General features: G+C 43.0%; 1 protein-coding gene, 1 non-coding gene and 1 pseudogene across 2 annotated transcripts; all 3 read left to right on the top strand.

Moving 5' to 3' along the window:
* Positions 1 to 498: 498 nt before the first annotated feature.
* RBM8A (RNA binding motif protein 8A) lies at positions 499 to 1,559 on the top strand. Its single transcript, XM_070360504.1, has one exon. The coding sequence runs from the start codon at positions 511 to 513 to the stop codon at positions 1,033 to 1,035; it is 525 nt and encodes a 174-aa protein (XP_070216605.1). The 5' UTR covers positions 499 to 510; the 3' UTR covers positions 1,036 to 1,559.
* A 994-nt stretch (positions 1,560 to 2,553) lies between these two features.
* On the top strand, positions 2,554 to 19,790 carry LOC102283360 (large ribosomal subunit protein uL23-like; annotated as a pseudogene).
* Positions 8,177 to 8,248, top strand: TRNAE-CUC (transfer RNA glutamic acid (anticodon CUC)). The gene has a single exon. It is a non-coding gene; the product is annotated as a tRNA-Glu (tRNA).
* Positions 19,791 to 23,622: the final 3,832 nt, after the last annotated feature.

Genomic DNA, 23,622 nt, shown 5'->3' with positions numbered 1-23,622 from the left:
AGTTCCAGTTGAGCTATTTCAAATCCTAAAAGATGCTGCTGCTAAAGTGCTGCACTCAATATGCCAGCAAATGTGGAAAACTCAGCAGTGGCCACAGGACTGGAAAAGGTCAGTTTTCATTTTAGTCCCAAAGACAGGCAATGCCAAAGAATGTTCAAACTACTGCACAATTGCACTCATTCCACATACTAGCAAGGTCATGTTCAAAATTCTCTAGGCATGAACAGTATGTAAATGCAATATATCAAAACTTATGAGATGCAGCAAAAACAGTTCTAAGAAGGAAGTTGATTGCAACAAATGCCTTTATTAAGAAAGAAGAATCTCAAATAAACAACCTAGCTTTACACCTCAAGGGATTAGAAAAATAAAACCAATCTAATCCCAAAGTTGGGCTTCCCTGGTGGCTCAGTGGTAAAGAATCTGCCTGTCAAGCCAGAGACACTGGCTGGATCCCTGGGTTGGGAAAATCCTCTGGAAAAAGTAATGGCAAGTTGGAGGGAAGGAAAGATGGCGGACGTACTTGATCTTCATGAGGCTGGGGGCGAGGATTTCGCCATGGATGAGGATGGGGACGAGAGCATCCACAAACTAAAAGAAAAAGCGAAGAAACGGAAGGGCCGTGGCTTTGGCTCCGAAGAGGGGTCTCGAGCGCGGATGCGTGAGGATTATGACAGCGTGGAGCAGGATGGCGATGAACCCGGACCACAACGCTCTGTTGAAGGTTGGATTCTCTTTGTCACTGGAGTCCATGAGGAAGCCACGGAAGAAGACATCCATGATAAATTTGCAGAGTATGGAGAAATAAAAAATATCCATCTCAATCTGGACAGACGTACAGGATATCTAAAGGGGTATACTCTAGTTGAGTATGAAACATACAAGGAGGCCCAGGCTGCTATGGAGGGACTCAATGGCCAGGATTTGATGGGACAGCCAATCAGCGTAGACTGGTGTTTTGTTCGGGGTCCACCCAAGGGCAAGAGGAGAGGTGGTCGAAGACGCAGCAGAAGTCCAGACCGGAGACGTCGCTGACCTATCCTCTGTTGTTCAGGTGTTCTCTCCAGAGATTCCATCTGACCATGCAACCTTGGAGAAATACGGCTGGGGTGGAACTTACTGTGTTTATATTTAATCTCTTACCCTGTTTAGTGTTTCTTTTGAATTATGAATAAATGTACAATTTTTGTTTTCTAATTACTTAACTTCCCTTTTCTAATATTGCAAGCTCTGGAGTACTATTTACAGTGAGGCAGTATGGGTCACTGTGAAGATATTTCTCCCAGGGACTGAATTCTGTGTGAGTTTCTACGTTAGATAGTCTCCAGTGTCAGCTAGGGTCAAGTAGAGACACTGCTCAGTATTTCTTTTTCTTCGAAGCTAAGAGAGCAAGGGTAGAAGTAAGATGTTCTCATGACAGTAAGGAATAATCATTCTGTTCCTATATATGCTGTCCTGAGCAAGTGGTAACATAGAAATGTCTCTTTTTGCTCTCCTGTGTTTCTTGCTGCCACATTTGTTTGTACTTCTGTCTAAGAGCTTAAATCTCCTGTTGGGGCACTCTTCCAGAACCTCCTTCCCTGGAGGAGTCTATACTATGTTCTTGATGCCCTCTTCAGCACCCAAAGGTGAAGGCCCGTAGAGGAGGGGATCCAGAGGAGCACTGAGGAGGCCAAAGAGGAAAAGGATGTGGCTGAGGCTAGGAGGCACTTCAGTTAGCATGGTGGGAGAGAACCAGTACCAAAGACCCAGAAGGTAATAAGGTGTCCAGCAGAAGATGAAGGTCAGCAGGATAAGTAGGGCCAGTCGTAGGGCCCGATGATGAACACGGGAGTGATTGTATAAGAAGTGGCAGAGGGCAAATTCACCTGCAGGGGCTGGGAATTTAGAAAATTCACTCAAATTCAGAACCACTCAGCTTCTAAATTGATAGGCAGAAATTGTGAGATAGAGCTCTTCCCTCTATAAATAGAGAAGCTGCAAGCCCTCCTCCCCTTCCCAACCTGGGACTATATGCACCCTTCCCATCAGGGATTATGACAGACATGCTGGAAAAAAGGTTTCAATTTGAGGTGCTATGGTACACTGAAGCTACAAAGTCTGTTTGAAGTGTTGTTGGTGTCCAAGAGCAAAGGAGAATAGTGATCACCCTTCTTCTTAATTCTTGCCTAGCTAACTCAACTTCAGAGAATGATAGCTAGTGGCTGGTTAGAATTGAAGGCATTCAATGAAATTAGTGTGGTATTAGCTGCTAGAGATACAGTTTGTTGTTAGTCGCTAAGTTGCATCCAATTCTTTTGTGACCCCACAGGCTATAACCCACCAGGCTCCTCTGTCCATGGGGTTTCCCAGTCAAGAATACTGGAATGGGCTGCCATTTCATTCTACAGGGGATCTTCCCAACCCAGGGATTGAACTCGAATGTTCTGCAGTGCAGGCAGATTATTTACCACTAAGCCACTGGGCAAGCCCTTGGTTTGATAGATAGCTATCATATTAATGAGGCTAGACAATAGTTTTAAGGGGTTAGGGCCTGGAGGTTTGAGTCTCACCATGGTTCCCCTTCCTTGTCTGGGGAGTAGACACACTGCAGACAATGTGGCTATAGCAGATGGTCATTGCAATCAGTGGCAGCAGAAAGAGACAGCAGAAGATGAAGAGGTTGTAGATGATCTCTTGCCATTGAGTCTTGAAGCTGCCTTTATTAGTGAAGGGACCTGGACCAGCGCGTCAGACGGTACGGAACAGGAACAGCTAGATTGGAGTCAAGGACTATTAGAACTGGTCTCCCTTCCTTTTCCCCTGCCAAGCTACCTACCAATTCAACACTGTCTCCTCCCGATTAATTCATTCTTTTGTGTGTGTGTGATTGTCAAGAAATTTGGGAGCTAATACAGTCCATAATCTCAATCCATTCTTAATTCCCTGCAGTGCTGAGTAATGGTACATCCGTGGTGCCATATTTAAAAGGTTAGAAATGTATCTCGAAAATCTCTTATTTTCCTCTTAGGGTATGCTTATTAAATCCAGAACTTAAAGGATCCTGTCTTTTGAGTACTATCTACCATTTTATAAACGGATATCTCTACCACCTCACCCACATTTTTTTTCCCTCACCATTTTTAGCTGAAATTATTTTCCTGATGTGTCTGTGATTAATTCTGTGGGAAAAAGAAATCTTATATAAAATGGGAGGTGCTAGAGTTGCAGGCTATTTTGCAGTCACTCTCTAAAGTGACTTTAGTAATAGTCCTATGTACAATAATTATAATGGTGAAATAACAATAAAATTTAACATTTTCCAAAAAAAAAAAAAAAAAAAGTAATGGCAGCCCACTCCCCTATTCTTGCCTGGGAAATCCCATGGACAGAGGAGCCTGGTAAGCTACAATCTATGGGGTCTCAAAAGAGTCTGACACAATGATTAAACAACAATCCCAAAGTTATCAGAGAGAAGAAAATAATAAAGATTAGAGCAGAAATCAAAGAAATAAAGACTAGAAAGACAACGGGAAGAGTCAGTGAAATTAAAGGTTGGTGTTTTGAGGAAGTAAAAAACTGACAAACCTTTTGCTAAACTTACCAAGAAAAAGAGAAGACTCAAATAAACTAAATTACAAATGAAAGAGGAGACATTACAACTGATACCACAGAAATACAAGGGATCCTAAGAAACTGCTATGAGTAATTATACACCAAAAACTGCCTAACTTAAAAATGAATACTTTCCTAGAAACATACAACCTACCAAGAATCAGTCATGAAGAAATAGAAAATCTGAATACATATCCATGATTTTCAAAGGGAAAAGAAGGGGGATAAATTAGGAATTTGGGATCCACATACACATAGTACTAAATATAGAAAGATAACCAACAAGGACATGCTGTAGAGAACACAGAATTATACTCAGTATTTTGTAATAATCTATAATGGATAATAATCTGTTTTAGGGGGTTGTTTTTGGGGGGCTTTTTTGGGGGGCCTCATAGCTTGTGGGATTTTAGTTCTGCAACCAGCGGTTGAACTCAAGCCACTACAGTGATAGTGGCAAGTCCCACCTGCCAGACCACCAGGGAACTCCCAAGGATCTGAAAAGAAATATATATACATACATACATACATATATATATAACTGAATCACTGCTGTATATTGTATATTGAAACTTGACAACAACTGTAAATCAACTATACTTCAATAAATAAATAAAATTTCAAAAAAGATAAAACATCTGAACAGGCCAATAATGACTAAGGAATTTGAAATAGTAATAAAAAAACCTCCTAACAAAGAAAAGTCCAGGATCAGACAACTTCCCTAGTGAATGTCACCAAACATTTCAAGAACTAATAACAGTCCTTTTCAAACTGTTCAAAAAAAACTGAAGAGGAGTAAATACTTCCAAACTCATTTTATGAGGCATGCATTACCCTGATACCTAAGCCAGATAAGGACAGGCCAAGAAAATAAAATTACAGTTCAATATCTCTGATGAATATAGATGTAAAAGTTCTCAACAAAATATTAGCAAACTGAATTTAACAGCACATTAAAAAGATCACAGACTATGACTAAGTGGGATTTATCCCTGGAATGCAAAGATGGCTCAACATACACAAATAAATAAATGTGATACAGCACATTAATAGAATTAAGGATTAGGATCATGTGATCTTATCAGTCAATACAGAAAAAGCATTTCAAAAAATTCAACACACTTTCATGATAAAAGTTCTCAACAAAGTGGAAATTATATATATAATCTCATTCCTAGGTGGTGCAGTGGTAAGAGAATCCATCTGCCAAGCAGGAGATGCAGGTTCAATCACTGGGTTGGGAGGATTCCTGGAGTAGGAAATGGAAGCCCACTCCAGTATTCTTGCATGGAAAATTCCATGGACAGAGGAGCCTTTTGCGTCCATGGGGTCATAAAGAGTTGGACATGACTGAGTGTGCACTCATGCACATGCACACACACACACAAATGTATCTGTGGAATACACACAACTCAATAGCAAAAAATCCCCCAAATAATCCAATAAAAAATCAGCAGGCAATCTGAACAGACATTTTCCAAAGAAGATATACAAATGGTCAACAGGTACATTAGAAGATGCTCAACGTGACTAATCTAGGAAATGCAAACTAAAACCACAGTGAGATAGCACCTCACACCTATTAGGATGGCTATTAATCAAAAAAGGACTTCCCTGGTGGCTCAGACGGTAAAGCGTCTGTCTACAATGTGGGAGAACTGGGTTCGATCCCTGGGTCAGGAAGATCCCCCTGAAGAAGGAAATGGCAATCCACTCCAGTACTATTGCCTGGAAAATCCCATGGACAGAGGAGCCTGGTAGGCTACAGTCCATGGTGTCGCAAAGAGTCGGATAAGAGAACAACTCTCTTGGTGAGAAAACAGGGCCCTTGTCCACTGTTGGTGAGAATGCAAACTGGTACAACCATGATGGAAAACAATACAGAGGCTCCTCAAAAAATAAAAAATAGAAGCACCATATGACACAGCAATCTCACGTCTGGGTATATATTCAAAAGAGTTTAAATCAGACCTCAAAGAAATCACTCATGCTCATTGCAAAATAGTCACCATAGCCAAGACGTGGAAAGAGCCTAAGTGACCACTGACAGGTGAATGGACAAAGAAAATCTCATATATATATATTATATATTATACACACACACAAAATAATATTATTTGGACACAAAAAAAGGAAATATTGTGCCTCTTGCAACAATATATATGGACCTTGAAGGCAGTGAAACAAGGAAAGTCAGATGTGTGCATGCTAAGTTGCTTCAGTTGTGTCCGACTCTTTGTGACCTTATGAACCATAGCCCACCCGCCTCTTCTGTCCATGGGATTTCCAGGCAAGAATACTGGAGTGGGTTGTCACGCCCTCCTCCAGGGGATCTTCCTAACCCAGGAACCAAATCCACGTCTCTTTTGTCTCCTGCACTGGCAAGCGAGTTCTTTACCACCAGAACCACGTGGGAAGCTGAGAAAGGCAGATAGTGAAAGACAAATACTGTATGATCTCATTTACATCTAGACTCTAAAAAAGGCCAAACTCATAGACACCAATACTAGAATGGTGCTTCCAGGGACTGAGGGGATGTTGGTCAAAGGGTACAAACTTCTAGTGATAAGATGCATAAGTTCTGTGGATTTTACTTTATGCAAAGCATGGTGCTAAACATCCCAAGGACAGGGCCCTACAACAGAAGAATGTGGCCCCGAAGGTCCATAGTGTAGACGGAGGAAATTCCGTCCTAGAGGGAAAAATAAGTAGTGAAAAGTAGGAGTCTACCCGTATACACCCCCATATACAAAGAGGGATCTTGGACCAAGAGCCACCCTTGAAATATCCCCTAGCATCTATGTCTTAGAGTACAACTGATCACACGCCCTGTTTCTTCCTAAGTTTGTACATTTAACTTTCCTATAACACAGAAGCAAACAAGAAAAATGTGCCAGATGTTCTATAGCCAGAGAGACCAGGGCCCTATCAAGAGATTTTCAGAATTTATAGTTATGAGAACAGTTATTAGTACCATTATGAAACTATTTGTTTAAAACAAACTGCAGGAGGCTTCCCTGATGGCTCAGTGGATGAGAGTCTGCTGCCAATACAGGAGACGTGGGTGTGATCCCAGGTCTGGGAGGATGCCATATGCCTCAGGGCAAACAAGCCTGCGTGCCGCAACTACTGAGCCCACGTGTCGCAACCACTGAAGCCCGAACCATCTACAGCCTTTGCTTCACGAGACGACAGGCTGCTGCAATGAGAAGCCCATGCCCTGCACAGCCAACAGAGTAGTCCCCTCTCGCCACAACTAGAGAAAAGCCTGAAGTGAAGTCACTCAGTCGTGTCCGACTCTTTGCGACCCCATGGACTGTAGCCTGCTAGGCTCCTCCGTCCATGGAATTTTCCAGGCAAGAGTACTGGAATAGCTTGCCATTTCCTTCTCCAGGGGATCTTCCTAAGCCAGGGATCGAACCCAGGTCTCCCGCATTGTAGGCAGATGCTTTTACCGTCTGAGCCAAAAGCCTGAGCAGCAACAAAGATCCAGCACAGCCAAAAAGAAATAAATGAACTGTAGTAGAACCCAAGGAACTTAACAACAACGAATCCTTTGTAAAGCTAAATGTAAAAGTAAATATGTGATTAAAAATCATATTTATAAAACCAAACTGAGATTCTATTTAGCTTCTTTTGGATCAGCTGTACAACTACTGTCCTCTATGTTGGGAATGAATTTAGATTAGAACACAAATTTGGTTTGTTTGGTTTGCTTTTAAGAACAGCCTGTGTCAAAGACTAATTACTACTAAGAATTGATTCATAATTTAAATTGACATAAATCTCCCTTTTCACTTATTATCTTTTAAAAAGGGTTAACATTTCATATATTATCTTTAAAGAAAGGTTAACAATTGCTTTATTAATGCCACTAGATTGATTGGAAGAATAGGCATAGATTTAGGCCACTCTTCTGCTTGTTAAAAATATACTGTTGATCAGAATCTAGGGACTCTGAGTTTGGAACTATTTTCTTTCTCCCACTGGGTTTATCTGATTACCTCGTTAGTCTCAGGGCACAGTAACTTCTGACACTGCCCTAACACAGACACGGGGCTCACGATGCCTATATCCCTTGAGATCCTTGGTAGATCTCCAGACCAAACCTTCTGCTCTGTTGAGACTGTGCTGGATCTACAGGGTGTGTCAAGTCAACAGCTTCTGAAGGGCAGGTGGGACCTTCATTGCTAGTCTAGTATTATTTATGCATCAAATCTATATACATCACCATTTAATTACTGAGGTGCATGTGTTAACTGGAACCAGAATTTGAAACTTTTTAAAGACATGTATTCCACGAGGCTTTTCCAAATGGGGCTCCAGCCAAAAGGTATTGGTTTCTTAAGTAAGCAAAGGGGATGGTGCCAGAGAGGGCTCATTTCTAAAGCAATCCAGTGGCATTAATCCCAGGTAGAGGAACCAACTCCTGTGTTAGATACTATTCATGGGTATTTCCTAACCACTTCTAACAGCAACAAATCAGCCCCTTCAATCCCATCTGAGGGCTGAGGAAAATAACCTTGGGCATGTAACCTAATAAAGCATCAGTTTTCTTATCTATAAAATGGGGGTGAGTTCCCTGGTGGTCTAGTGGTTAGGATTTGGTGCTCTCACTGCCATGGCCTAGGTTCAATCCCTGGCTGGGGAACTGAGATCCTGAACGCTGTATGGCGCGGCCAAAACTAAAACAAATAAAAATAACAACACCAACAACAAAAATTCTGTAGCTTCTTCAGAGAGCTTTTCAAAAAATAATACAAATAAATAAAAGGGGAGTAATGATAGTACTTGCTTTATGGGTACACTGTCAGGATTAAACGTGACAGCACATGCAGAACCTGACTGTATGACAAGACAATCAGGTCTGATCATTATTTCTACCAAAAAGACCCCCATGTGAGAAAGCGGCCCCAAAGTCTTTGTTCTTTCCACTGTATCACTTGACATCCAACGAGCAGGAGCCACCATTTTTTCAGTTATTTACATGTAATCTTAGCGATGGCTCAGATAGGTCATACACAGACACTTTTTCCTATCTCCCAAGTTTAACTTATTAATTTCCATAACCCCTTCTCTTAACCCTCAAAAAAGGAGGAGGGAAGAAAAAGAAACAAAAGACCAAGCATTTTATATGTGCTGTTCCTTGGTCTAAAGGTATCCTGTCCTTCAGATTTTAAGAAAATCACAGGGCTTCCCTGGTGGCCTAGTGGTTAATAATCTGCCTGCCAATGCAGGGGACATGGGTTCGATCCTTGGTCTGGGAAGATCCCACATGCCATGGAGCAACTAAGTCCGTGTGCCTACTGAGCCCTAGCTACTGAAGCCCACACACCTAGAGCCCATGTTCTGCAACGAGAAAAGCCCCTGCTCTGCAACTAGAGGAAATGTGTGCAGCACTGAAGACCCAGCACAAACAAAAATAAAAAAAAGTCAATAAATCTTTAAATAAAATCATAATATTTTTTAATTAAAAAATCATTTTATTGAAGTATAGTTGATTTATGATATTAGTTTCTGGTACAGCACAGCGATTCAGTTATACGTGTTTTACAATTTGCATTTGCTAAGCCGAAACTCCCAGTCCATTCCTCCTCCATCCACCATGGATTTTAACAGTTGCTTTGAAATAGCCCTTAGAATGATTATGCTAACATATTTTTAGTAGTAGTATATAAAAATAAGTTTTCCCATATCCTGGTCAACATTTTTTTATCCTTTTTCTTTTTTTAACTTTTGAAAATAATGATCATTTTAGTTCTGATGTGCTAGGATTACTGCAGGATAGAGGGTCCATTACAGTCAGGATGGTTGTGTAGCCATGGTTTCTGGACAAGAACCTATTAACTGGCTGCTGCTGCTGCTAAGTTGCTTCAGTCGTGTCCAACTCTGTGCGACCCCATAGACGGCAGCCCATCAGGCTCCCCCGTCCCCGGGATTCTCCAGGCAAGAACACTGGAGTGGGTTGCCATTTCCTTCTCCAATGCATGAAAGTGAAAAGTGAAAGGGAAGTCGCTCAGTCGTGTCCGACTCCTAGCGACCCCATGGACTGCAGCCCACCAGGCCCCTCCATCCATGGGATTTTCCAGGCAAGAGTGCTGGAATGGGTTGCCATTGCCTTCTCCGAATTAACTGGCTAGTGCCCTGCAATGTTAACACCACACACTGCTTGCTACTGACTCTGCTCTTAGATGGTGACTATACAAACTTGATAATTATGGGAGGGAAAAAAAATCTTTTTTTTTCTTTCTAACAAAGTAATAGAAATATTGAAGACACACACAGAATCAGAGGTTACATCCCTCAGGAAGCCTTCCTTGACTGCACCCTGCCCCCAGAGGGTTTGCTTGTCCACTCTTCATTCTGCATCTCTGATTAGATTGCAAACCTCTAAGGGGTGGAGCCCATGTATGAGGATGTGCTATTCCCAGTACCTTGCACAGAATAGGTAATAATTTTTTAAACTAATAATTTATAAATAATTCTTGAGCATGTGGAAAACTAAGGAAATGAGAAAACATCCAGAGTGTGTTTGCATACACAGGTGTGGTGGCCTTTGAGAGAATGAAGAGAGAATGGGAAGAGCTTTGAATGGAGTAGATGGTGGTCTTTGGAGATGAATGTTGCAGTACCATTAACTGAAATATGAGAATCTTAAGAATTCAGACCTGGTAATATGCAGAACTGACTTATTTGAAAAGACCCTGATGCTGGGAAAGATTGAAGGCAGGAGGAGAAGGGGACGACAGAGGATGAGATGGTTGGATGGCATCACTGACTTGATGCACACGAGCTTGAGTAAGCTCCGGGGGTTGGTGATGGACAGGGAAGCCTGGTGTGCTGCAGTCCATGGGGTTGCAAAGAGTCGGACACAACTGAGCGAATGAACCGAGCTGACTGAAAATGGACAGTGTATATTAGCTGCTTAGTTGTGTCTGATTCTTTGCGACCCCATGAACTGTAGCCCACCAGTCTCTTTTGTTCACGGGATTCTCCAGGCAAGGACACTGGAGTGGGTTGCCATTTCCTTCTCCAGGGGATCTTCCCAACCCAGGGATCGAACCTCAGTCTCCTGCATTGCAGGCAGATTTCCTACCACCTGAACCACAGGTAATATGGACACGAGAGCACTATTTTCCCCACTTTTTTAAGTTGCAGGAAAATATGTGTCCCATAAAATTTTCCATTAATTCTAGTGGCAGTAATTATATTTACAATGATGCAATGAAACCATCACCATGATTTCCAAAGCTTTTCATCACAGAAATTCTGCAACCATCAAGCAGGGACTCCCCTTTTCTTCTCCCAGCCCCTAGTAACCTAGAATTTATGTTCTGTTTCTATGAAGTTGCCTGTTCTGGACATTTCATAGAAGTGGAATCATACAGTATTTGTCATTTTGTGTCTGGCTTATTTCACTTAGCGTAACGTTTTTTAGGTTCATCCACACGGCAGCATGAGGACTATCCTTAAGCAGAGCAGTGGACTAGAGACATTCACCATGTTCCACCAAATTTTGATCAATATATGAAAAAACTTACATTTGCTGGGACTGAGGCCACACATGGTTGGTTTATGGTAAAACTTGTTAGACAGTGACACGCCCAGATGTGGGATATAACTGCCAGGAGACAGCAGAGGAGAAGTGGAGGTCAGGCTGGAAGGCAGGTGAAGGGCGTGCTGACTGGATGCCTTTAGAGACAAGCATCGTGATGCTGCAGCGGTGCTTATGTGGCGATGGTTGCTGGCTTCTTTATTATCTCGTAGAGCCTTTAATGCCTTTTAGTAACTGTTAGAAATACCTCAATTGGACAGTGGGCCATGCATGTCAAAGATTTGAGAACCAACAGACTTAGCATCCTAACATGCTCACATTTAATTTGTGAACAGTCAACTCTATATGCCAGAGAGAGACAGAGATAGGAGAAACAAAAGAGAGAGAACAAGAAAGGAAAAAATAAATCGTTCGAGTAAAGTTGATTGCCACTTCATTCGATGAGCTTATGCCCCAGAGTGGATATGAGCTGGGAAATATGCATCCATTTTCTCAGCTTCCATAGTGAGATCTTTTTGTGCAAAATGTGCATCAAGGGTTTAAAAATAAGTACCATGTGGTCATGAAAGAGAAGCTACTTCAGCTGGGGCTCAAGTGAAGATGTAGCAGTGTATTGCTGCTGCTGCTGCTGCTGCTGCTGCTAAGTCACTTCAGTCGTGTCTGACTCTGTGCGACCCCATAGACGGCAGCCCACCAGGCTCCCCCGTCCCTGGGATTCTCCAGGCAAGAACACTGGAGTGGGGTGCCATTGCCTTCTCCAATGCATGAAAGTGAAAAGTGAAAGTGAAGTCGCTCAGTCATGTCGGACTCTTAGCCACCCCGTGGACTGCAGCCTCCCAGCCTCCTCCGCCCATGGGATTTTCCAGGCAAGAGTACTGGAGTGGGTCACCATTGCCTTCTCTGGCAGTGTATTGCAGAGCCAGCCATATTGCAGTGGTTGAAAGATGACACAGAACTGTTTCATATGGGACATCTCTAATACATTTTCTGGCATCATTTTGACCAGATCTAATTCTCACCTTATGTGCCGACTTTAGAAGCTTAACCCCTCCTCTGATTCTAGATTCGTCTTCATGATAGGATACGGTGGAAAAGCTATAGCGTCCTGCAAGATTTCAATATAGTCAGCAGTGCTATTGAGACTGCAGGGTTATAAGAACCAGATAGTAACTAGAGCTAGCCCAAACTTATAAAAGATAAAGCAGGACTTCCGTGGTGGCCCAATGATTAAGAATCTGCCTGCCAATTCAGGGGACACGGGCTCAATCCCTGGTCCAGAAAGATTCCTCTAAGACCGTGTGCCACAACTACTAAGCCCGCCCTCTAGGGCCCTTGTGCCCAACTGCTGAAGCCCCAGCACCTAAAATCTGTGCTCTGCAACAGAAACCAGCATAAGGAGAAGCCAGCGTATTGCAACCAGAGAAAGCCCGCACACAGCAATGAAGACGGAGCTAAAATGGGTCTTAGCCAAAAATATAAGTATTTTTTAGAATGTTAAAAAAAAAAAAAGACAAGGCATTAGCTGGTCACACTTGATACAATACAACCTAAAATCCTAAAGAAAATCTACTCTGAATAGTCATTGGAGGGACTGATGCTGAAGCTCCAATACTTTGGCCACCGGATGTGAACAGCCGACTCTTTGGAAAAGACCCTGAGGCTGGGAAAGATTGAAGGCAGGAGGAGAAGGGGATGACAGAGGATGAGATGGTTGGATAGTATCACTGACTCGATAGACATGAGCTTGAACAAACTTCGGGAGATGGTGAAGGACAGGCAAGCCTGGCGTGTTGCAGTCCACGGGGTCACAAAGAGTGAGACACAACTGAGCGACTGAACAATTTGATAAAAATCTGCATTGGTATCGCTGCAGGTTTAAAGAAACAAAGCTCATGATGGATGCCTTCCAAGGAGATAGTAGACGTTCCTCCTAGTGTGTCTCAAATTGTAATGTTCACCTTGTGAAAATTCATCTGTATTCAGTAGGTCTGGGAAGGAGCCTGAGATTGTGTATCATGTAACACGCTCCCAGGTGATACTGATGCTACTGATCCTCTGACAAACATTTGAGCTGCTGCTGCTAAGTCGATTCAGCAGCATTCATTCTCTGAGGCTTTTACTTTCCAATTCCAAATTCCTAGAGGGGATGTGATTGCTCTAGCCTGGCTCAGACACACCCCTGTATCCATCAACTATACTTAAGGGGTCAGGTCAGGAAATAGCAAAATTACCACTGCTGGTGCGTAATGAGAGCTTACTCTGGGCTGCTGTTGTCTATGCATTTTATACATACGATCTTCTTTAATCTGGAGATCAGCCCTTTGAAGTGAGGGGAGAAAATGGAGGCTTAGAGAAGCCGAGTGACTTTCCCAAGATCACATGGCTAGCAGGTGTCAGAGCCAGACTTTGAACCCACACTGCCAGGCTCTAGAGTCCACTTTAAGATTTGGCCTTGGGGGTTGGAGTGCCCTTTGAATGTGAGGAGTAGTTTTCAGAGAAAGAAGACTCACTGTCACCTGAGCAGTTGCACTCTAGAAGATTCACTACATAGGCACTACATTAGTGTTTATGAATCACTAGAAACAGACCAGCTAGCTCACTGGTGTTTTATGGCTTCTTCAATAAATAACAAACCCAACTTCAGGAAAAGGGCAGAGGCATTCTGTAGGAGACAAAGTACACAGACAGCTGATCCCTGAACAACGACTGTGTGCATCCACTTACGTGTGGGTTTTTTTTTTTTCAGTAATAAATACTACAATGCTACACGACCCACGGTTAAATTTTTGGTTACAAAACTGTGGATACGGAGGAACGGCAGAAATGAAGGAACCACATATATGGAGGAAGATCAACTATAATTTAAATGAAGGTTTTCAAACACAGGGAGCTTGCCATCCCTCCTCCCCCACACGTTGGTCAAAGGTCACCCGTCAATAGCACGTTAAAGCCCAGTCAGAAGGGATGGTTCAGATGCCAGCTCCTTGTTACTTAAAGTGTGAGCCACGGACAAGAAACACAGGCCCGCGCTGGGAACACCTTAGAAATGCAGGCTCCCTGACCCCCAACCCCGTACCTCCTGGATCAGAACTGCATATTAACAAGGTTCCCAGTGATGCATAGGGCTTAGGTTCATCAACAGTACCTGAATTCCACAGGAAACCTGGGACCACGACAGGACTCTCTATCAGCACCCTTGCTTGTAGAAACTACCATGATAAGACTACCCCCAAGGCCAAGGAGCTGCAGACAGCCGTCAGAGGAAGGAGGAAGAGGATTCGCTGACCAGGGCAAGGAGCGTGGAGAGGCCAGGTGCAGCTCGGTGGGTCTAGAGCCTTGCGCTTCATATGAGGATCACCTGAGGCCTTTTGGTTCACCCTCCGATAGATGGCGCTAGAGATAAAGAAACCTCATGCCAATGCAGGAGACCTGAGAGACGCGCGTTCAATCTCTGGGTAGTGAAAATCCGCTGGAGAAGGAAATGGCTACCCACTCCAGGATTCTTGGGCTTCTCTGGTGGCTCAGACGGTAAAGAATCCACTTGCAATTTGGGAGACCTGGCTTCGATCCCTGGATTGGGAAGATCTCCTGGAGGAGGGCATGGCTATCCACTCCAGTATTCTAGGCCTGGAGAATCCCATGGACAGAGGAGCCTGGTGGGCTGCAGTCCATGGGGTCACAAAAAATCGGACATGGCTGAAGCGACTTAGCACGCACGAGGACTTTTGGTTCACCCTCAGATATTCAGATTTAGTGGGTCCATTGTAGGACTGAAGCATTGGTACCTCTTGGTTTCAAGCTTCCAAGGTGGATGTAACATACACGGGTCTAGTTGAAGTCGCTGTACAGAAACCCTAGAGTGGGGAGCGCGTGTGGCTTCTGAACAATCACTTTAACTTCAGGTTTGGGAGGAGAGGATGTTAATAGAGCAACATAACCCTTGAATGTGCCTAAGCCTCAGCTGAGAATATCGTGCAAATGCAGAGCCTGGTTCACTAGATTCAGGCTGAACAACATTATTTTCCTACATGTCAGTAGCCTGATCTAAGTGAGGTGTATTCACTTTAATATCATTACTCAGGGTAATTTTGAATCAGAATTTACCCCTTCCTCAGAATCTCTGCTGAGTAGAGATTTTAAAATCAACTAGAGCCTGTCAATCTATAATTTTAAGCTATTCGAACCTCAAAAATATTCTTCAGATGTTGGAGTCCTAACCCCCTCTAGGTATCTCAGAATGTAACCTTCCTTGGAAATTAGGTCTTTACAGATGCAGGCAAGGTAAGGTGGGGCCTAAACTAACAGAATTGTTGTCTTGTTCCAAGTCGTGCCCCACTCTTTTGTGCCCCATGGACTGTAGCCCACCAGGCTCCTCTGTCCATGGGGTTTCCCAGGTAAGAATACTGGAGTGGGTTTCCTTTCCCAGGGGATCTTCCTGACTCAGGGATGGAACCTGTGTCTCCTACATTAGCAGGCAGGTTCTTTACCACTAAGCCACTTGGGAAGTCCAGTGGGATTGGTATCCTTATAAAAAAGGGAAATTTAGACAGTGGGATGTGCACACAGGGAAAATGTCACATAACCATGGAGGCAGGGATCAAGGTGATACTTCTATTACAAGCCAAGGTATGCCCAAGATTGCCAGCAAACTCCCAGAAGTTAAGTGAGATACATGAGAGAGATTCCCCCTCGTGCACCTCAAAAGAAAGCAGACCTGCCCACATCATATCCATAATTTCTGACTCTTTGTTTATGGCAGCTCTGGAAAATGAATACAGTATGGAAACACTATGCAATTATACAACTACATGCTGGACAAGAAGCTGATTTTAGATTCTAAATTCATATTTAAATAAAACATGGTCCCTGATTTCTAAGAGCTCACAGATTAGGTGGGGAGGGGAGTAAACATAAGTATGCATGTGTGCGTGTACATACACACAGACACACACATCAGTAACAAGGAAATTAGTGGGTTGTGTGAAGTGTTAGGTATTGCTTTGGGAAGGATCCATTTACCTGGGAGGGATCTAGAAATTTTTCACAAGGTAGGTAGGGTGTGCATTGGGAATTGAAATAGTTGTTCAAGTCATGCAATTTCCTAAAAATCCATTGTTGTGTTATAATGATTCACTCTTACATTATTAAAAACCTAATTCCTCAAATACGACTTAAAGTTCGGGCTGGCCTTGAAATATTTTCCCCTTCTCCATCTGCATGCAGCAACATTATTGGAAGAAATAACTTCTGACAATATATTTAATTTATTGAGCTCCAAGGAGCTGAAATTTACTAATGTTTCAGCTCCAGGTGGGCAACATGATTACCACTGCTTTTAAAGCACCAATTTCATATGTTCTCAACCATTTTCATTACACTGTAAGGGGGAGCAAATAATTGGGGTTCAGACTGTTGTGCCAAGGAAATAATTTATGTCTCCTCAAACTAGAGATCTCAAAATAACAAATAACATTTGTAGGATACACAGCACAGAACCCCTAAAGCATTTTCTTTATTTCAACTCCGGCTTGTAATTTCTTATCCCAAAGCATCTCATTAAGGGCTAAAAAAGGGCTTTGGTAGAGCCAGAGAAAGCTCAAACTGTCCCTTTGCCATTAAGCCTAAGATTTTAAGCCAATTTCCTCTATTTTTTTGTTTTTGGCCCTTGTTACTCTATTAAAGCCCTTTATTATTCCTGATGTGTGCTCAGGTATGGATATGGCAGGCTTAATCCAGCAGATTCAAAATTCCATTTTGAAATTGTTTATTAAAATGTCTGGTTGCCTTGGTAATGGGGCAGGGAGGAGAGTGGTCAGATAAAGGACATTACGGGACATACACACACTAAAACTTTTTTCTCAACTTCAAATTTAACTGGGTATACTTTACTTTTATTCAGTAACTCTGGCAATTCTACACACAGCGCAAGTGAAATTATACCCTGGGGTAGAAAAATGTTAGCCTGCGTCCCTTTGTGAATGGGAAGATAGAAAGGGCAAGTTGTGAGCTTTAGAATTGTTCCAATCTGGGACAGATTTCTGGCTTTATGCTTAGTTATGCGGCCCTGGGCAGTGTATATGAGGAGTTCCTCTGGGTTTCCTCTCTCGTCTGTAAGATGGGTATATTTAATGCTCGCCTCCTCTGGTGGCAGGATGACGTGTCAGCACAGTGCAGTTCAATGTAGTTTAGTACTGAGTCATGTTAGAGCCAGAGGCCAAAGGAATAAGCAGTAATACTGATTCTAACCTTATTTAAAATTTTTATATTTTGTTCATCGTGGATTTTTTTTTGCCTAGGTTTTGATTATTTTGACTTTTAAAAATATTTTGTGGCTTTTCACAAAGACGGTGCTGAAGGTGAAGAAGGAAGCTCCTGTCCCCCTACCAAAGCCACAGCCAAAGCAAAGGCTTTGAAGGCCAAGAGAGCAGTGCTGAAAGGCGTCCACAGCCACAAAGAAAAAATCCAGATGTCACCCACCTTCCAGCAGCCCAAAACGCTGCGACTCAGGAGGCAGCCCAAATATCCTAGGAAGAGCACCCCTGGAAGAAACAAACTTGACTGCTATGCCATCATAGGAGAAGGCAATGGCACCCCACTCCAGTACTCTTGCCTGGAAAATCCCAAGGAGCCTGGTGGGCTGCAGTCCATGGGGTCGCTAGAGTTGGACACGACTGAGTGACTTCCCTTTCACTTTTCACTTTCCTGCATTGGAGAAGGAAATGGCAACCCACTCCAGTGTTCTTGCCTGGAGAATCCCAGGGACGGGGGAGCCTGGTGGGCTGCCGTCTATGGGGTCGCACAGAGTCAGACACGACTGAAGTGACTTAGCAGCATGCCATCATCAAGGTCCCCCTCACCATGAAGAGAATAGAAGACAACACACTGGTATTCATTGTGGAGGTCAAGGCCGACAAGCACCAAATCGAACAGGCTGTGATGAAGCTCTGTGACACTGACATGGCTAAGGTCAACATCCTGATCAGGACTGATGGAGAGAAGAAGGCATGTGTTCGACTGGCTCCTGATGATGACGTTGCCAACAAATCTGGGATCATCCAGGGCTTCCCTGGTGGCTCAGCTGGTGAAGAACCCGCCTGCCAATGCAGGAGATGCAAAAGATGCAGGTTCGATCCCTGGGTACAGAAAACCCCCTGGAGAAGGAAATGGCAACCTGCTCCAGTGTTCTTGACTGGAAAATTCCATGGATAAAGGGGCCTGGTGGGCTACAGTCCATGAGGCTGCAAAAAGGTAGATATGACTGAGTGCACATGCATGCAAACTGAGTCCATCTGGCTAATTCCAAATATAAAAGTTTTCACAAAATAAAAAAATATATATATTTTTTGTGGCCATGCCACTTGGCTTGTGGACTCTTAGTTCTCTGACCAGGGATGGAACTCCAGCCCTTGGCAGTGGAGGCACTGGCCCACCATGGAATTCCCTTTATTATTTTTAAAAGATTGTGTTGAAATATTATTTATCTTTATTTATCTGGGCTTTCTGGTACCCCCTTACATCTTGCACTTGAGCAAGCATTTCACTCACTTTAACCTAATCCCAGCCCTGGTACTCAGTGAAAGTTAAATATTATTGGTACTTACCATTTTAATTTTATTGATAAAGTTTATAGTATTATTAAAAGTTATTAATAACAACTCCCTTGTATTCCACGTCCTTGAAAGTGTCATATTAGAAACAATAATGACAACAAACAATGATAAGCACTAGCTGTGTCCGAGGCACTGGGAGTTCATGGTTTTACTGAATCCTTACAATTTCATGCTGCAATTTTTATTTCTGTCTTATTGGAATATGATATTTTTAAAAAAATTTAACTTCCCCAAGAAGACATTGCTAATAAATCAAACTGTCGGGTGTTCGATTTTTTTTTTTTTCTGAAGGGCCTTTAAACCTGGTTTGTACATCCATTTGAATTCAGTGTTGTGAGGTGGCCCCATCAGAAATCTCCTGCCTGCAATAACCCATGCCAGCCTCTAGGTGTCCTCGTTGACCAATTTTGCCAACACCGGCGTTCTAGGCCAGAGGAAACTGTTTTAGGAAAGGTTTTCTCAGGGGTGCCCTTCCAGAAGAGCTTCATTCTGTACATATTGACAGACCCAACCAGGCCTAGCCTGGGAGGTTTCTGATATGAAGAAAGGCTTGTATTGAGCAGGGCCAAGCTCTCTCCACACAGAGGTGTAAGACCTATGTCCCTAGCATACCATCCCCAAAAGCTTTTCATACATCTGTCCCACCTGCCCTTGGACTGAGGACTGGCAAGTAAGGCTGCCCAGTGTCCCATGTCTATGGGACATATTCTGTGTGGAATTATTTTGGTTGGTGTCCCTTATTGATTTTTTTATATCAGGATACCCCAAATGTCCTATATGCAGCTTTTTTTTCCCTCCCCCAATAAATCAGAGCTATTTTACAAATTTAACTGGGCATCCTGCATTTGCTAAATCTGGCCACCCTCCTAACTGGCTTGTTTGCACTCTTATACACATGAAAAGGCAGGTACCAGTCTCTGAGCCAGCAGCAGGCTCAAGCCCAGGGTGAAGCAGCCAGGGCACTCACTCTCAGGCTCTTTAAACTATACCCTGCCTTAGGCCTGGCCTTGCAGGAGGGCTCTGACTGAAAGGTCAGGAAAACATCTTAATCGGTTTGACTTCTTGGGGTAATCTTTATGCAGCCTCCTTCCAGTGTACAACAGCGGGGCACGAATTCGTAATTTTCAAATGTTCTACTGAATGCATTTGTGAACTGCAATCCAAGCCTGCATGCTTTCTTGATACGTAACTTGGGCAAACTACTCAGTTTCCTCGAGCTTTTGTTTGCGATTAATACTTGCAAACTTGCTCTGAGGATTAAATAGGAGAAAAAAAAAAATTCCATATGCTCCCGACAGTACTTCAGACCTATGATGAATTGTTTCAATAGTGTTGTCATTTCAGTGGTTAAACTAAGAAAGTGCAAATCCTCTGAACCCCAACTTTCTAGACACTCTAATCCTTAACATCACCACCACCTTTCTTTCGGGGGATAATTTATATTATGAAGCATCTGCTGGGGACTAGATTTTGTGCTGAGCTGTTTATGTGCATTATCTTTTCTGTTTTTCTTGCTACTCTATTTATTGTTTCTTTTGTCTTAAAAGGTATCAAAACTGCCTGGATCGGTCACTTCTTTGAGTCTGGTTTTTTTTTTTTTTTCTCATTTTGTACTGGAATATAGGCGATTAACAATATTGTGATAGTTGAACAGTGAAGGGACTCAGCCATATGTATACATGTTTCCGTTCTCCCCCAAACGCTCCTCCCATCCAGGCTGCCAAACAACACTGAACAGAGTCGCAGGTTCTGTACAGTAGGTCCTCGTTGGTATGCGCGTTATCTTGTTCAGCCCACAAAATACCCTTGCGTGATGTGTCCTAGACAGGAAACTGAGGCCCAGGGAGGTTAGGAAATGACCCTTGATCATACAACCAGACAGCCGTCACGTTGGGATTGGTTCCAAGCCCGGCAGCGTGTCTCCAGATCTGCCTGACTTCAAAGCCTGCATAAGCACTGCTTTATAGAGATGGTGATGTCTGCCCAGACAACCACTATCAGCTCCCAGGAAGGCTTCTTTAATGCTAATTGAAGGGCTGCTGAGAATGCCCTTCCCACTTTTGGGGCTGTCAGTCTCCCTAAAGAGATCTTTCCCATTCTGGCTTTCCAACCTTTGATCTCCTTATGGCACCGTTTTCTCACGAACTTGAGGAGAGGATGATATAAAGAATGGTTTTCCGGGAAAAGTTCTGTTTGTGCTAGGAGGGAGCAGTGCGGTTAGGAGGTTACAAAGCTAGTCTAATTCATAGGACTTTCCAGCCATGTCACGCCTGCAGCTCAGTTGTGTCTGACTCCTTGCAGCCCACCAGGCTCCTTTCTCCATGGGATTTCCCAGGCAAAAATACTGGAGTGGGTTGTCATTTCCTTCTCCAGGGATCTTTCTGATCCAGGGATTGAACCTGCGGCTTCTACACTGGCAGGTGGATTTTTTTTTTTTTTTTTTTAACCACTGAGCCACTAGGGAAGCCTAGGACTTTCCAGTGCATTCCTTAAATGCCTTTGCTTTCCTCCTCCACCCTTCGTGCAGAGGTAATTCTTGCCCAGTTGGTTTTTAACTAGCCCTTCAATTAGGCATATCCTCAAGCCACACCCTGATCAGAAAGAAGTGTCTGAATTGCACATCCTGAAAACTCACAAACTGCAGACTGCCCTGGACTGTCCTTTGCGCTGTTATTTTCACCATGCTATTCCGATTTGCATCCCTCCCACTGGCCACTCTTTCTCTTCCCCAGGCTGACTCCTCCTGTTCGCTCCTTCTCTTACTTTTTCATTTCTTTTGGCTTCCACTAAATGAAGGTGCTTGGTGAGCAGTCCCTATTTATTAATATCACGGCAATAGACAGCAGAAGTTTTGGAGTCAGAAGTAGGTATGAATTTTGGGTTTACGACTTACTTTCTGCGTGGTCAAGCCACCAAGGCCACGTAATCTTCTTGAATCTCTTTATATCATTTTCTTTTCTTCTTTTTTTGGCCGTGCTGTGTGGCTTGCAGCATGTGATTAGCTCCTGGACTAGTGATTAAACTTGTGCCCTCAGTAGTGAAAGCTCAGAGTCCTGTTAGGGAAACCATTAACTGAAACTGCCCACCCTGGCCAGGCACCATACTAACCACTTGTATGAGTTAGCTTAAACAGGGGGTCCTGATAAGGAATGCAGAACAAGGTAGCGACAACTAGAAGAATTTGGGAAACCTCATAAGGAAAGAGGAAAGGGTGGTCCCAAAGTCCTACTAACCTCCCAGAACTACTCTCACTGGAATCCATCTTGCTGAGACATGCATGCACGCACATGCAGATGCACGCACGCATGCGTCACCAGGAAGGACCCCGAGTCACGGTAATTGGCCAGAGACAACTGAAACTAACCTGGTTACCTTAAAACTGGAGGCTGCAAGCTCCATGGCAGAGCTGTTCTCAGGGGTGCACTTACCATGCTGCTCTCTTCCCCGGGCGCCCGCACCCCACCCCCATTAAGTCTCTTGCTTTCTCAGCACGTGTGTCTCCTGGAACAATTCGTTTCTGACTGTCAGACAAGCGCCCACTCTCGGGCCCTGGAAGGGGGTCCCTCTTTCTGCGACATAACCACTAGACCACCAGGGAACTCCTTTAAATCCTTTTTCTGGGATAAGACGACTTCTGTCACACAATTGAAGAAAGGATTAAACGAAGTAATGTGTTGTAACAGTCCATCGTTGCAACAATGGCAAGAGCTCAAAAAAGACAGCTTTATTACCTATATTTCTTTAATCCTGGAAAAAATCTGCCTTCCTATTCTTTCACTTTCTAAAACTGGTTAAATTTCTCCTAGCTTTTGGGGCCATGGCAAACGCCATAATGCCACTCTCCAAGGCCTAGGAGAGCTTCTTTTCCTTTTTGCTTAACTGGATCTTTTCTTACCAATCCCTAAAATCAGGCTTCAGCATCACTGCTAGAAAGGTCTCATGTCCCACAAAATAAGGTATTATTCACGTCCCCTTTCTTCTCACCACTCTTGGCCGCCATAGGACTAATGATCATTTTAAGCTACTCCAGCCGATCACTTTTGTTTCTCCCTCATTGCACTCTAAGGCTTCAGGAAGACATTGCATTTTCACATCAAAACTTTTGTACTGTACCGAAGAAAGGCATCATTTCAATTCTGAAAGTTCTTAAGGACTGACATTTGAACCTTTGTTCCTAAGAACAGGCTTTAATAGTTCAAAACAATTCTGGAATCTTTATTGCTTAACATTAAGCTTTTATGAATACAAAGACAGACCTTGGATACTTTCCTCAAATAGAGAAAAAAACATCCAGGAAAGTGAGGCAATTTTTTTCAATCCACCTTGTAAAACATACATCTTTATGAGGTAGATCAATATATACTGACAAAAAGTGAGGCCCAACATGTTTTGATGAAAAAAGTAAGCTCTAAAAGTGTACTTGTTATATGATGCTGTTTTTAAAGAAACTACTATAGGCATAGAAAAAAATCTGAACTGATACACAATAAATTAACAATTGTATCTGGTAATGCTGTTATAGGGCATGATGGTGCTTTTATGTTATATATTTGCTTCATGTTTGAACTTAAGATTTTTAAGATGAGGGTATGATATTTTGCAATAAAAACATATCAATTTGATATGTTGAAAAATTTACCTCTGTCACTTTTTGGTTATTAATAAATGTATCAATAATGTTTAGGAAGTGTTTTTCAAAAAAAGATGAGAGGAAAATCATAGAGCAGACCCACTGTGTCTTCAATTTCTGTATCTTCTTTTCGTAGTTGAGAGTCGAGTTTTTATTTTTTTCAAGGTATACCTGCAATTCTGAGCGTATCATTTCTTTAACAGGAAAATAAATGATACCTTATTTCAATG

Source organism: Bos mutus, chromosome 22 (assembly GCF_027580195.1).
Source record: "Bos mutus isolate GX-2022 chromosome 22, NWIPB_WYAK_1.1, whole genome shotgun sequence".
Classification (NCBI taxonomy): Eukaryota; Metazoa; Chordata; class Mammalia; order Artiodactyla; family Bovidae; genus Bos; species Bos mutus.
Note: the sequence above shows the minus strand (reverse complement) of the source record. Positions and strands in the feature narration are given on the sequence as shown.